The sequence below is a fragment of the Penaeus vannamei genome, chromosome 2 (assembly GCF_042767895.1).
Source record: "Penaeus vannamei isolate JL-2024 chromosome 2, ASM4276789v1, whole genome shotgun sequence".
In the NCBI taxonomy this organism is placed as follows: domain Eukaryota; kingdom Metazoa; phylum Arthropoda; class Malacostraca; order Decapoda; family Penaeidae; genus Penaeus; species Penaeus vannamei.
The window spans coordinates 31,123,622-31,136,121 of NC_091550.1; the positions used below are offsets into that span (position 1 = coordinate 31,123,622).

The window sequence follows — 12,500 nt, forward strand, 5'->3', positions numbered from 1 at the left end:
ACAGTGTCTGTCAGGTTTTCAAGCACTGTGAATTGATTAGATATAACTGCCCACTGCACACTTCTCTTCACTCAATCTATCCAAATGAAACACTCTGGAGTGGCCACTGGAGAGAAGGGGGATTTTGAAGTGGACCTGTAGGGTTGCTTGAATCAATCTATGGTCAGCACTACAGACCTCAGCATTCCTGTATACCCTCCAGATCTGGAAGACCCTCTAGCAAGTGGTAACAAGGATGCGGTCAATATACATATCATAACACATGTATATTTACCTGATTCCACCAGGGATGGCATGTCTGTACATGTCATGACCACGGAATTGAATTCAACAATTTACACATAGACGGCTCTGCAAGTACCAAGTCACTTATGACCCAACTATGAGTAGTACTTATCTATCCTGTTAACCATTGATTTCCAAAAATATTTAAATAATTTTGGTGTTAGTATTATCAATAACATTATAATAATTTAAAGATTAAAATAATAATAATAATAATAACAGCATCAGTATTGATAGCATTAGTAATTAAAAACTTTTTCCTGCAGATTCAAGGAAAGGTAAAATCAAGTGAGGTCACAAGTTTTACTAATTGACTTTTAGAGCCACCTAGGTGCAGAGACATTTCACAAAACAATATTGCAGTGAACACAACATTTTTCCGGTGACTGTGGGTTAACTTACTTAAGCTGTGAAACAAAAGGCTCATTGATGAGAGCACTTCGCAGTGGGGACACTTCCGCTATGTTATTTAACAAGCCAAGGACTTTGGTCTCTACTGCAGCATCTTGGGCAAAAACTGTTAGAAGCTTCAAGAAAAGGGTCAGGCCATTTTCTGCCAAGAAGACTTCACATGTTGCTGGGGACTCATCTGTTGGTTGAAAGAAATTCTTAAACTAGAACTTCATCCTGAACATGTTAACTTAATTCAGATAAAAAGCAAAGTAATGAAGAAAGTTTTTCTTTACATCATTAATTCTCTGTTTTCCTTTAAATTTAGCTTTACATTTTACAGTAAGTGTCTAAATGCTTGTTCTTGTATTTATTCTATTACTAATTTGATTAAAGAATCAGACAAACCTGTTAAGTTCCACAATGCTGAGAGTGTGAACTTCAGCGTTATGTCTACAGACTTCTCTTCCATTCTTATCTGGACCAAGGTCAGCAGCTTTCGCATATAGACACTCTGAAAACACATTAACTTTTTATTTCTTCTTTGTGAACAATTATACACTGTCCTATATAATATCTGTAACTCTTCAAATTGGAGAATGATGTATTATTGTGGTATTATCTTCCACCTATATGGTTGTAAGCAGAGGTTGACACTCTCTTTCCATCATTTTTTTGGCACTAATTTACATGAGAGTAATTTAATTTCAAATTTTCCTGTTCACTGCATGGCCCTGCCACTACTGCTTGGGGAAACTATCAGCTGCATCTACTATTTCTAAGCATTTTCAATTTTTTTTTCAAGGTTTATAACTTGTCTTTTCTACTGTTTTTTGCTGATATTTAGCCTTGGCATGGTTCCAAATATGAAAATGGATGGATGCTGAAGATGTGAAGACTTTTCATCATAATGACAGAAATTGTGCATATGGCTGCAAGTCTGAAGCAACAATCATGTGGAGGAGAAAGTATTAAAGAAAATCATTTTTTTTACTGAAAGTGTCTCCAATGATAGGCTAATTTAGATATGTAGTGAACTGGATGACTGCAATTAGTTAACTAAAATAATGAGAGGCCTAAACTCTGGTGACACAACGTGTAGGCAACCAGCACATTTGTTTTCATGTCATATATGCCCTAGAGTTCTATGATGATAAGCTTAAGATTCTGTTATAAGTGCAAAAAATGGCGGACAAAACTTTAAATTGATTAGGATACGACTCGAGTCCATAAAACATTACGTTTGTTCCAGCTAGGACAGGTATGGAAATGTAGGGACCAATGCTTGCTTTCTCATGTGTGAGACACTTTTGTTCTCAGCGGTCTGCTGGGTATCTCATGCATAAAAAATAATGTATGGACCTTAGTAACATCTATTATGTCTAAATGGATATTTCTAATATGATTTCTGATCACACACAGTAAGTTACGTCATGAGGTCATATAAAAAGGAAGTGAAATCATTATTACTTCAATTTAGCTGGAAATTATGTTATACAAGTATATAGGGAGTAAGGGATGATGTCATTAATTACATACTAGTAACTGACATTGCATAAGGAAGTGACATCAGTACACTAGGCAATGATGTGATTGATCATATAATGTGCCATGTGACCCAGCTTGCTTTGAATTCATTGGCTGTTGTTGGTTCCATGTTCCTTGCCAAAGTATATATATAGAGAGGTGCTTGTGTCTTATTCATTACTCACTATCACAATATCTTGCTTTCCCAGTGTTCAAAGTCACTCCTCCATTAGGGTCAGTGACCCCCTGCCATCAACATCAATGGTGCCTCCTGCCAATGTGCTTCAATGCTGTCCACTGTGCTGATCTCCATCTTCCATCTGGCCCCTCACATCCCTTTCAACTACTCCTCTGAGAAGAGGGACAAGGAGTGGGTGCCAACAAAGGTGAAGGACACCATCAACTCAAACTTTGAATCTTCCGATTCAAAGGATGAAATGGACTTTGTGTCCTAAGTTGACACCAGTGACGAAAACAATGGCAGCGATGAAACACTGTCTTCCATGGCCACTCAGGCATGTGAGAGGAACACTTCAGTGCCCCCATCCTTCATCTAACTACGGAAGGGCAATATCCCCAAGCATTTTGAGCCTGCTGGCCTTCCTGTGGTGTGGTCATGGCCAACCACAATCTGTCTATCACATCCCTAGAGATCTTTGGATATTTTTTCACTGACATGGTTTGTACACCCATGAAGATCTTCAGGTGTTTCTTCATCAAGGAGTAGCACAGTAGCAAAGAGGAGGGGGAGGGATGTGACGGGTGGTGATGGTGGTGAGCAGCCAACAATATTTTAGATGTTTATGTCTTTGCTGAATTTTCCATACTAGATTTATAATTCTGAATGGATCAAGAACATTTTGAACAGGATTTTTAAATATGCTAAAGTAGTTTACTTAGCCTCAGACATTCCTTTAAAGGAACATGGACATCTTATGCTAAAGAAAATATAAATAAAAAAATATTTGAATAAATTGTTATATCTATCCATGTGAATACAATTTTGTATATCTTCAATGTCCATGAGCTACAATACCTTACGTCATACAGTCATACATTCATGAGATCAGCTACAAAAAGCAAATGCAAACAAAAAAGACATTTGGAAGTAAGCATGTATTTCCACTGATCCCTTGGTATGTCAATCATTTAAAGTCAGACGTTCATGCATATTTCAATATGGACTTCAATAAAGTGGGTGTTAAGACTTCATTTGATAGGCAACAAATCAATGCCAAACAGGTCCTGATGTTATCAGGATGTTACCAGAAAACTCCCAAGTAACCTGTATAATAAGTTTCTTAGTTTTTACAGACCATAAAATTTAAAGATGTAAATTTCCATTCATACGTGCATATCACTACAAAATGCAACAATAGATAAATGGAGAAGAAAAGCAAATAACATCCTTCTTTGACATACCTTTGCTCCAAGGAGTGCAGTCTGAGCGGTTGATATTTTTGCAGCAAGAATGGAACAAATGGCAACAGCCATTCTGTCAGTTGAACTGTCATTGAAGGTCAGGAGACAGTCCAACACGAGGCGTGCACACCAGTACTTATCAAATGAAACTTCATGAAGAATACGATCACAACACAAAGTTAAGAGCCCATTTTTCTGTAACTAAAAAGAGAGGATGGAAAATGTAAATACCAGTCATATGAACATTTTGTCCCAAAATATTTCCTACTTAACGGCTAGTTATACTTTCTCCCTGATAACAAGCAGACACTGGATTCCTCAAAAGAACTTTTGTATGTAATGTAAAAATTTCAGAATCTAACCAAAATATTAGATAAAACATCTTAATTATAAACAACTGAGCACTATTTATTAATTAATGTGTCTTCTATAATGACACCTATTGCTTACTGCCACACTCTTGTTAACCTATTGATATTGGATTGGTAGAAATAAATGTCAAGTCCTTTATTGTTATAGATTAGCAACTTACTTGAGCATGATCTGGGAAGATACTCATTGCAGTGAGGGTTGTGTGGACTACATCTCGAAGTATGTGAGGATGAATCTGCTCTCCCACTTGTCCTTTCGTTAGATTATACAAACAAGCAGTTCCAGCCAGCTGTATGGGACTCTGCTTGCTGTGCATATTCATCACTGGTAGAATTAGCTGAAAAATTATAGATATTTTTATATTTGACTCGACTCCCTGCCATATCATATATTACTAATGAATGGTTCATATTTAAATGCAAACTGACCAAATAATCAACATTTTTGTAAATTATTCCCTATCCTTCTGATTGCCTCATTACAGTACTCCCTCCTCACAAATAACTATCTGTTTAGTATATGTACATAAATATATATAAACATAGAAATACATCAATCAATCAACCACTCAATGGAGCTGATGCCAACAGGGATCAGGCAAAACACTGGCCGATCTATAACTCCTCATAATAGGTCAAATCAATCTGCCTAAGCCATGACTTCCTAGGTTGTCCCGCAGGCTTCCTTCACCCAGGGTTATCTTCAAAAGAGACAACCTGGTGGGAAGGATTAGCCATGGAAAAGTGAGCTAGGTACCTATAAAGCTTGAATTAGCAGTCCTAGATTGTGCAAGTAATAGGTCTTATGCTGATCTCAACATACAAGTGCTGGTTGATCACATGTCCTGACAACTGTACCCCATGATCCAGTGCAAGGACCGGTTACAAAAAGCATCAAGACAAGACTCCAAGACACAGGATGTTGAGCTTATGGATCAAAATAGTAAGGTAAATCAAATGCTTATGTATGATATTCTGCTTTAATAAAGTCAAAGTTATCCATAAGCGTACATTCAAACTCAGTAACAAGTGATGCTCACAAAATGCAACATCATAATTAACCCATCGGATCTGGTTGCGTCAGGGCAATCACATGTCCCAAAACATGGGCTGTGGGTTACCTGGATTATACGATTTAAACATAATTAACATGCTTCCTCTCTTTTCAACAAAAGTAAAAGCTTTCAAATTTACAACACAACAGAGTAAATTATATGGTTCCAAAAACATAAAACATTTTTTTCCTTCAATATAAAAAAAAAATCAGATTCATTCTGGCATTTCAAAGATTCATTTTCAAAGAATCTTGCTGTTTTCAAGGAATTTATTCACTATTTTGTCAACACATCTGATGACTGTGCTTTAGAATCCATGCAACATATCTTTAACTTTCCACTTCTAAAAATCTCTTTGAGAATAGCTATGTCAATTCTCAAAGTCTTAACTGAAACAGTTTTCACTTTGTATACATTATCATAAAGTGAACGGTTGAGTACACAGAGTTCCACAGGTAATTTTCTCTATTCATCAGATCATATTTGAGAAAATATTTTTCTGAGATAGCACATCCCCTGCACTAGCAGCTGCTAGTTTTTCTTCAGCAAGAGTGTTTGTCACAACTTTTTTTTTTTACCTCCCAGTACAAAGGACAACTGTTGACATTTTCACCCACAAGAAAAATCACAAAGCCCCCAACACTACTAAATCCATCAGGGAGATTCACATAGGAAGAATCACTATATAAAACCAATTTATACTTGCAAATGTCATCAAGTCCTGGATAGTACAATGAGCTCTCAAAAGAACAAGCTTTTCTTAGACACTTATTTACCTTAATCAGGTCTTCTACTTTGGGATGATTTACTTTACAACTAAATTCCAATACACCATATGTTAAGTCAGGTCTTGAATAAGTATATAACTATCTTAGTTGATCTATCTGACTCCTAAAACTCTCCTTTGCTTCTACATAACAAACCATATATTTATTTAGTCAGTTCATAGCATTTAATTTAAGGATTCTAAGGATTAACAGATGCAGAGTGATGTCATGATCATTCTGTACAATATCTTATCCAATCTATCTGAAAGTAGAATTACTTTGCTCCCTAATCTGAATATTATTTCTGATTTGGGCAATTACCATATTTCCAAATCTTTCTCTTCCTCCCCACAAGAAATCATATACATGATTAAGAACATGCCACATAATTCTCCTTCATGATATCAAGAGAATGCAGGAGAGTCATTTTTCATCTCCTTACATCCCATCTTCAACAGGCAAGTTTTTACTGTGAGATACCACTTCCTAGCTGCATCATTAACCCCTACGATCCATGTGACATGACATTCCTGTCATGGAAAAATGTTTTATATTTGCTCTGTCACCTGTAATGTTCACTGGGAATTTTACCATCATTGACTTAAACATAATACTGTCACCAAATTTAAGTGTAGTTTCACTTTCCTTCTCTTCTATTCTTAACTTCTCTTCTGATAAAGTCTGTAAGTATGATTTCAACCAACTAATACCACACAGGATAGCATAATTTATGAACTCAATCATTAACACCAAATCCATTCCAGGACCAACAACAAGAGCATACATTTTTTCCTCTTGTTGTATTTCCTCAGTTGTTTTATTTACATATACATTTCTTGGACATACTAGAGACAGATGTTACTCTGATCCACATATATAGCACTTTCTAACATTTCCATATTTGTCAACAGCTTTCTTTGTCCATTTTTCTGTTTTATTTGTCACATTTCCTCTTCCCATGCCTCTAAATCTGCCACGTCCTCTTCCCCATGTAACAATGGTCAACGCCTCTGTATTATACACTGGATCAGATTTTGCAACCTTTTTTCACTCCACTCCCACCACTCCCTGACACTGCACCCAATAACAGTACTTCTTGACTTACAAAAAAAATTCTAAAAGGCTTGCTGGATTGAATCAAACATCTTATCTGGATCACTGAAGGACACTGCTGTCAATACTATTTGTTTGTCTTTAACTTCTAGCCCTGCATTGTCTAATAGCTTGAATGCTAAAATATACTTTGGTATACTCACTTTATACTTGCCCAAAACTGCACTTCACTTCTTTTTCTTTTCTGTAACTATCAAACCTTGTGCATGCCTCATACATAGCTGACATTTCAACTTTTTTGTACCACTTGTGCATGTGTTGAAGCAAAACATTCACTCTGAAACTATTTACTGACTCTTCAATATTCACTTCTTTAAAAATCTTGCTCCTCACCTCACATCCTTACAGAAACGACAGGGCAACAGCTATAGTTTGTTTTTTCTTTCATATACTTGGGACATACTGACATGCTTTCAGTTCTTGTTTTCAGTGATCATAACTTTTGTTTTTGCTGAATACAGGTACTCTCTCTCATCCATCACAATTGTCATTGTCACTCATATTTTCATCATCTTCCTTCTTCTTAATTCATATTGATTTCCTTCCCTTTGCCACAAACCATGTTCTGCTACCATTTTGTTGAGCTTATAAATCAATGTGATAAGATAAATCAAATGCCTCAGTACAATATTTTGTAAGTGGACATGATCGCAGGTTTATTGGCATCCATTGACAGCTTCCTGTTTGTGCCTGCCTCATTTGGTAGTTTGTGGGTAACAGCTTGTATTTTAAAACAATTTTTAAAAACATCAGAACAAGCCCTGCCTCACTTCTGAATTTATAGGGATGAAGCAAGACAGCCCCCCACTATACTTTACAGCACTTTCAGTAAAAGTATACAGGTTCAGTCCAATAATCCTTGTCTGAATTCCCCCAAATCTCAGGTTCTCCCAGAGCAATTCACAATGAAATAATTCAAATGCCTTCTTGAGGTTGACATATCCTGTAAGGAGCCCAGGACCAAACTCACAAAGGCATTCTATAATGACTCTAAGTACCAGGTGTGAATCCAGATTGCTTTGGTCTCTGATATGTCTTAGAAGAATGTCAGTGAGAAACTTGCCTGGTACACTGAGCAGTGTCATGCTAAAGTAGGTGCTGATGCCCCATCAATCCCCTCTTCCTTTCTAGAGAAGAATGACCACGTTCCTTTATAGGTCCGAGGGAATGGTGCCTGACTGCCAGATGGCAGCAAGGACAACATGCAATCCCACTCCCACAGGTTCACAACCAACCTTTAGCAGTTCAGCAAAGGCTTACTGCTTTACTACGCTTCAGCTTAGGGATTGCCTTCCTAACCTTATTCAGGGTAGGAAGCTCCTCACTGATGGGTGGATCCAGCACAGGGATTGTGACAGCACTTGCAACTAAGCTAACTGCTACAGAATCAATTTGATACAGCTGCTCAGCCTTACACACATGCACACCAAATTAGCCTGAGATAATCTGTCCAACTAGAGCAGACTGCAATCATCTGTAAGGAGGGCTGGGAGTTTAGCTTTCTCTGGGCATGGTTGGAAGGATAATGGTTGTTTACTATAAGAAATGGCCTTCAACCTCCTCTACAAAGTTCCTGATGTACCGTTCCTTGTTCTTTGTCAGTAGTGACCAAGTCCTATGCACCAAGGAATAGAAAACACATAAATACACATTTTTCATATGTATTTTCTCCTGCCCACCAGGTTGTCTGTATATGGGACAGCCCTGGCTGGATGATGCATGTGGGACAACCTAGGAAGTCATGGCTTAGGCAGATTGATCAAATCTGTCATGAGGAGCTCAAGATGGGCCTGAGTCCCTGCCTGGCAGCTTGCCATGAGGGACCCCCAAAGGTAGAAACGATAGGTGGACGTGGCTATGTGCTCCCGTCAGTGTTAGCTCCATGATGATGATGATGATGATGATGAAATGCAAAATGCTGAAAACACCAATTCAATCCAAGGCACTCATGTCTTTCTTACACCCGGAAATAACCAGATGTGAGCTCTCACAATCATGTGGTAGTTTCTTAATTCATGCACTGTCATGATTTTAAGAGCAGGACCAGTACCTACTCGAGGAAACTATTAGTCTGCATATACACTTTGCAGAGATTCTATAATAATACATAAAAGATCCAATGGAATTATATCTCTGTTCAATCAATCATCATGGTTATTTTCCCGCAATGCAAAGATTTACTATCAACAAGACTCAAATTATTCAGAGAATAACCAATCTTAATAAAATTATACATTCCAAAAAAGAAACACATAATGAGCTACTAACCTTAATAACGTCTGGTCTCGGTGCCTCAAAGTGAGTGGTGAGCATAAAAATTTTATATAATATCTTGGGGACATATTCCATTCTAGATGGATATCTTTTAAGTGCCTCTATCAACTGGTCTGCACGTGCTACACCAGTAACCTGTAAGCAAATTGGTTAGTTATTAGAAACATTGCATTTTTTTTGTTATACATGACAGGCAAAACTGATGCTAGCATATAAGAATTTTAAGTTCTTGTATGGATCTTCAGACATTACAAATACAAGAGGAAATATTCTTATACTCCAACACATTGCACAAAATACTTCTACTCCCACACATTGCACAAAATACATCTTAGAGCAATTAAGACATCAAAAATATTTGATTTTTTGCATTATGTACACTGCTACAAATAATTCCTTTTAAGTTAATCTCTCTGGAACTGTAAACTTTATCAAAGGAAAAAATAATTAACAAGTACATATAACTTTTCAAAAACCTAAAACTTATCAGCTTCATAATTGGAGGCTATGGACATATCAATCAAAGCTATAGATATATATTGCCAACTGCCCCCTTCAAAACATCAAATGAGGCTAATCACATTCCAAGAAGTTTGTTTCACTCATCGTAAGTCTTTTCCGTCACCCTGGCCTTTGCTCATGACAGCAAGTTTGCGTCTCCTGGCCAACGGCCATTTTGTCTGATGACAGTATGTTCATGTCACCTAGCCTTCAACCCAGATTTTTCCATGGCAGGACAGTCACCCAGATTAAAGGGGTTAAGAGAGGAGTAATGTTTGGCATGAATAGGTTTACCAGTGAGGAAGGCATGAACTTGGGAATAAGATGCAACTGTGATAAGGTGTGAACTATCTGAATGACTGTGTAAGGAAACTTTGCCTACTTGGTTTTGGAGACACTGTTGGAAGGGAAAGGTATTGTCAGCAGAAGGGGCTATGTGGGAAATCAAAAAGAAATTATCCCACTTGGATGGACCAAAAAGTACTCAAAAGGTTTGCCTAAGTGCAAGCAGTACCAGGGGTGGTGTGGAGTGAGGTAGTACTATGGGGAAGAGGACTATGAGGATGAAGAGTAGTAATAAGGGGGGAGGGAGCAGATAATGAAGAAGTATGTGTAATAGAAGATGGACTGAAGGAAGTTGGGAGAGAGGAAGGGGTGTATTCTGAAGGTTGAGTAATGACCAGGGTGAAGGATCCAAAATGAAAAGAGAAAATGGATAGAGTTGTCAGTAAACATCAAGGGGAGTATTACTATCAGCTTGGAGCTGTGGTCAAAGGAGAGGCACAGGGTTGGAAAACTAGAGAAATCAAATTTAGATAGGCTAGTTGATGACGGGGAAAGACTTGATGCCCATAATAAGGGTAAAAATTCTTCATTATTGGCCATTGTGAGCCTGATATAAGTGGGGAGAAGAAATGGTCCATCTCTCAGGGCCCCTGTAACGGTTAAGGGCTAGGTGATTGACCAATGGAATACCAAACCTATGGCTCCTGGAGGCCATTCAGGATTGACACAAAGTCGGCCTTTCATTCTTTCAACATGTCCCTCACATCTTAGGAAGTGGCCAGAATAAGGGGATGATGAAGAGAAGGAAAAGCAAAGGGGAGAAGAAAAGACTATGTTAAATAGGTAAGGCAAGGGCTGAGGTACAAGGTAAAGGGGAACACTTATTTTGGGCCTCAGTCTCCACCTAACTACCCTCATGACAACAATGAGCAAAGGATTGTGGGGGTGATCCAATGTAAGTACCTACTGCAAAAGACATTAAGGCTAAACAAGTTCCTGGCTCTTGCTGGCTGGTTAATCCATCTACTGATCTCCTGGTCTGAGCCAAGAGTCATGAACTACTTGGATGATAGCTATTCCTATCATCTACACCATAGAAGTATTGAATAGTGTTGGTGTAGAACTTAGCCTTACCTAATTCTTGTAGTCTCTAAAAAGAAACTAAACATGCACCACTTACACTTTACACCACTTTCAGTACAAGCATATAGGTCTGCTATTAATCCAATAACTGAATTCTTCAAATCTCATCATCATCCAAGCTGATTCACAAAGCACCGCATTGAATGCCTTCCTGGAGATGCTGTAAGCTGCAAACAACCCATGACCAAACTGTCAGCAGCATCCTACAATAACTTGAGTTTAAGGATATGGTCTACTTGTACTTGTCAGGAGTTAAATTCAGATTGCTCCAGTCTCTGGTGCCTCAACAGGTCTCTAACCCATTTCAGAAAGATTAGAGTAAGCACCTCGCCATATACACTGAGCAGTGTTGCTCCAATGACTGCTGCAGACTCAGAAAGCCATTCCTATTCCAGAGATGGATAGTCATACCCTTTTGCAGATCAGAATAAATCGCACCAGTTTAACAGATAGTTGGCAGGACATGCAATGCAGAAGCCATTGGTTCACCACCAGACTTCAGCTGGGATGGTGCAGATGTCCACTGTTTTAACATCTTTTAGCTTGGAGATTGCCTCCTTAACCATTTGCCAGTGCGACATGTCTTCACACCGTGAGGTCAGATGACACCTCATCATGTCATAGATTTTTGTTACACCTCCTAGTAATGCAGCATCACATTACAATTTTGGCAAATAACTTTTCAAGAATGAGCTACATTTTTAAAAAATTTCTTGGATAAAATATCTGGAAACTTCAACCCACTTGCGACGGGTGTTACATATATGTGACATCCGGAAAAATAAACATTGCTGGCTATCCCACCGGTGCGATGCTAGATCAGAGTTTGCGCTCCGATTTTGTCGCCTGTGGCGGACGGCGCACGGGCCAGTTCCTGGACTGCCAACAGCCCGATTTTGATACTGCCTGGAAACCGGCTTTCAAATGTACTGTCATTAGTGGGTTAAGGTTAATTGATATGTCATCATGCTAATATTAGTTTTGGTATTTGTAATGTTCTAACTTGTCCGTTCCATGTTCCTAGGCCTACAACCAATCCCTGATCAGTACCACAGTTCTCTATATATATGTATATATAGTATATTAAAAAAAATAAAAAATAAAAAAGTAAAATATATGTATATATGTATATATATATATATATATATATATATATATATATATATATATATATATATATATATATATATATATATATATATGATAACAATGATAATGAAGACAATACTGGTACATGTGCACATGTGTCATTTTTAGATATCTATATTGTCAATTATCACCCAATTTCACTTATAATAATAATAACGATAACAACAATATCAATAATAGCATTTTAAAAAATTATAATAATAATAACAATAATAATA

General features: G+C 37.6%; 1 protein-coding gene across 2 annotated transcripts in view; it reads right to left on the reverse strand.

The window, feature by feature from the left end:
- The window catches only part of LOC113819410 (protein zyg-11 homolog B-like), a 45,027-nt gene that overhangs the window by 22,347 nt on the left and 10,180 nt on the right, over window positions 1-12,500 (reverse strand). For both annotated transcript variants that reach the window (XM_070132060.1, XM_070132065.1), the window contains exons 4-8: window positions 9,199-9,339; window positions 4,157-4,333; window positions 3,625-3,825; window positions 1,084-1,189; window positions 688-874 (exon numbers count right to left, since the gene is read on the reverse strand). In XM_070132060.1, coding sequence (XP_069988161.1) covers window positions 688-874; window positions 1,084-1,189; window positions 3,625-3,825; window positions 4,157-4,333; window positions 9,199-9,339 — 812 coding nt within the window. The remainder of the gene's footprint in view (window positions 1-687; window positions 875-1,083; window positions 1,190-3,624; window positions 3,826-4,156; window positions 4,334-9,198; window positions 9,340-12,500) is intronic.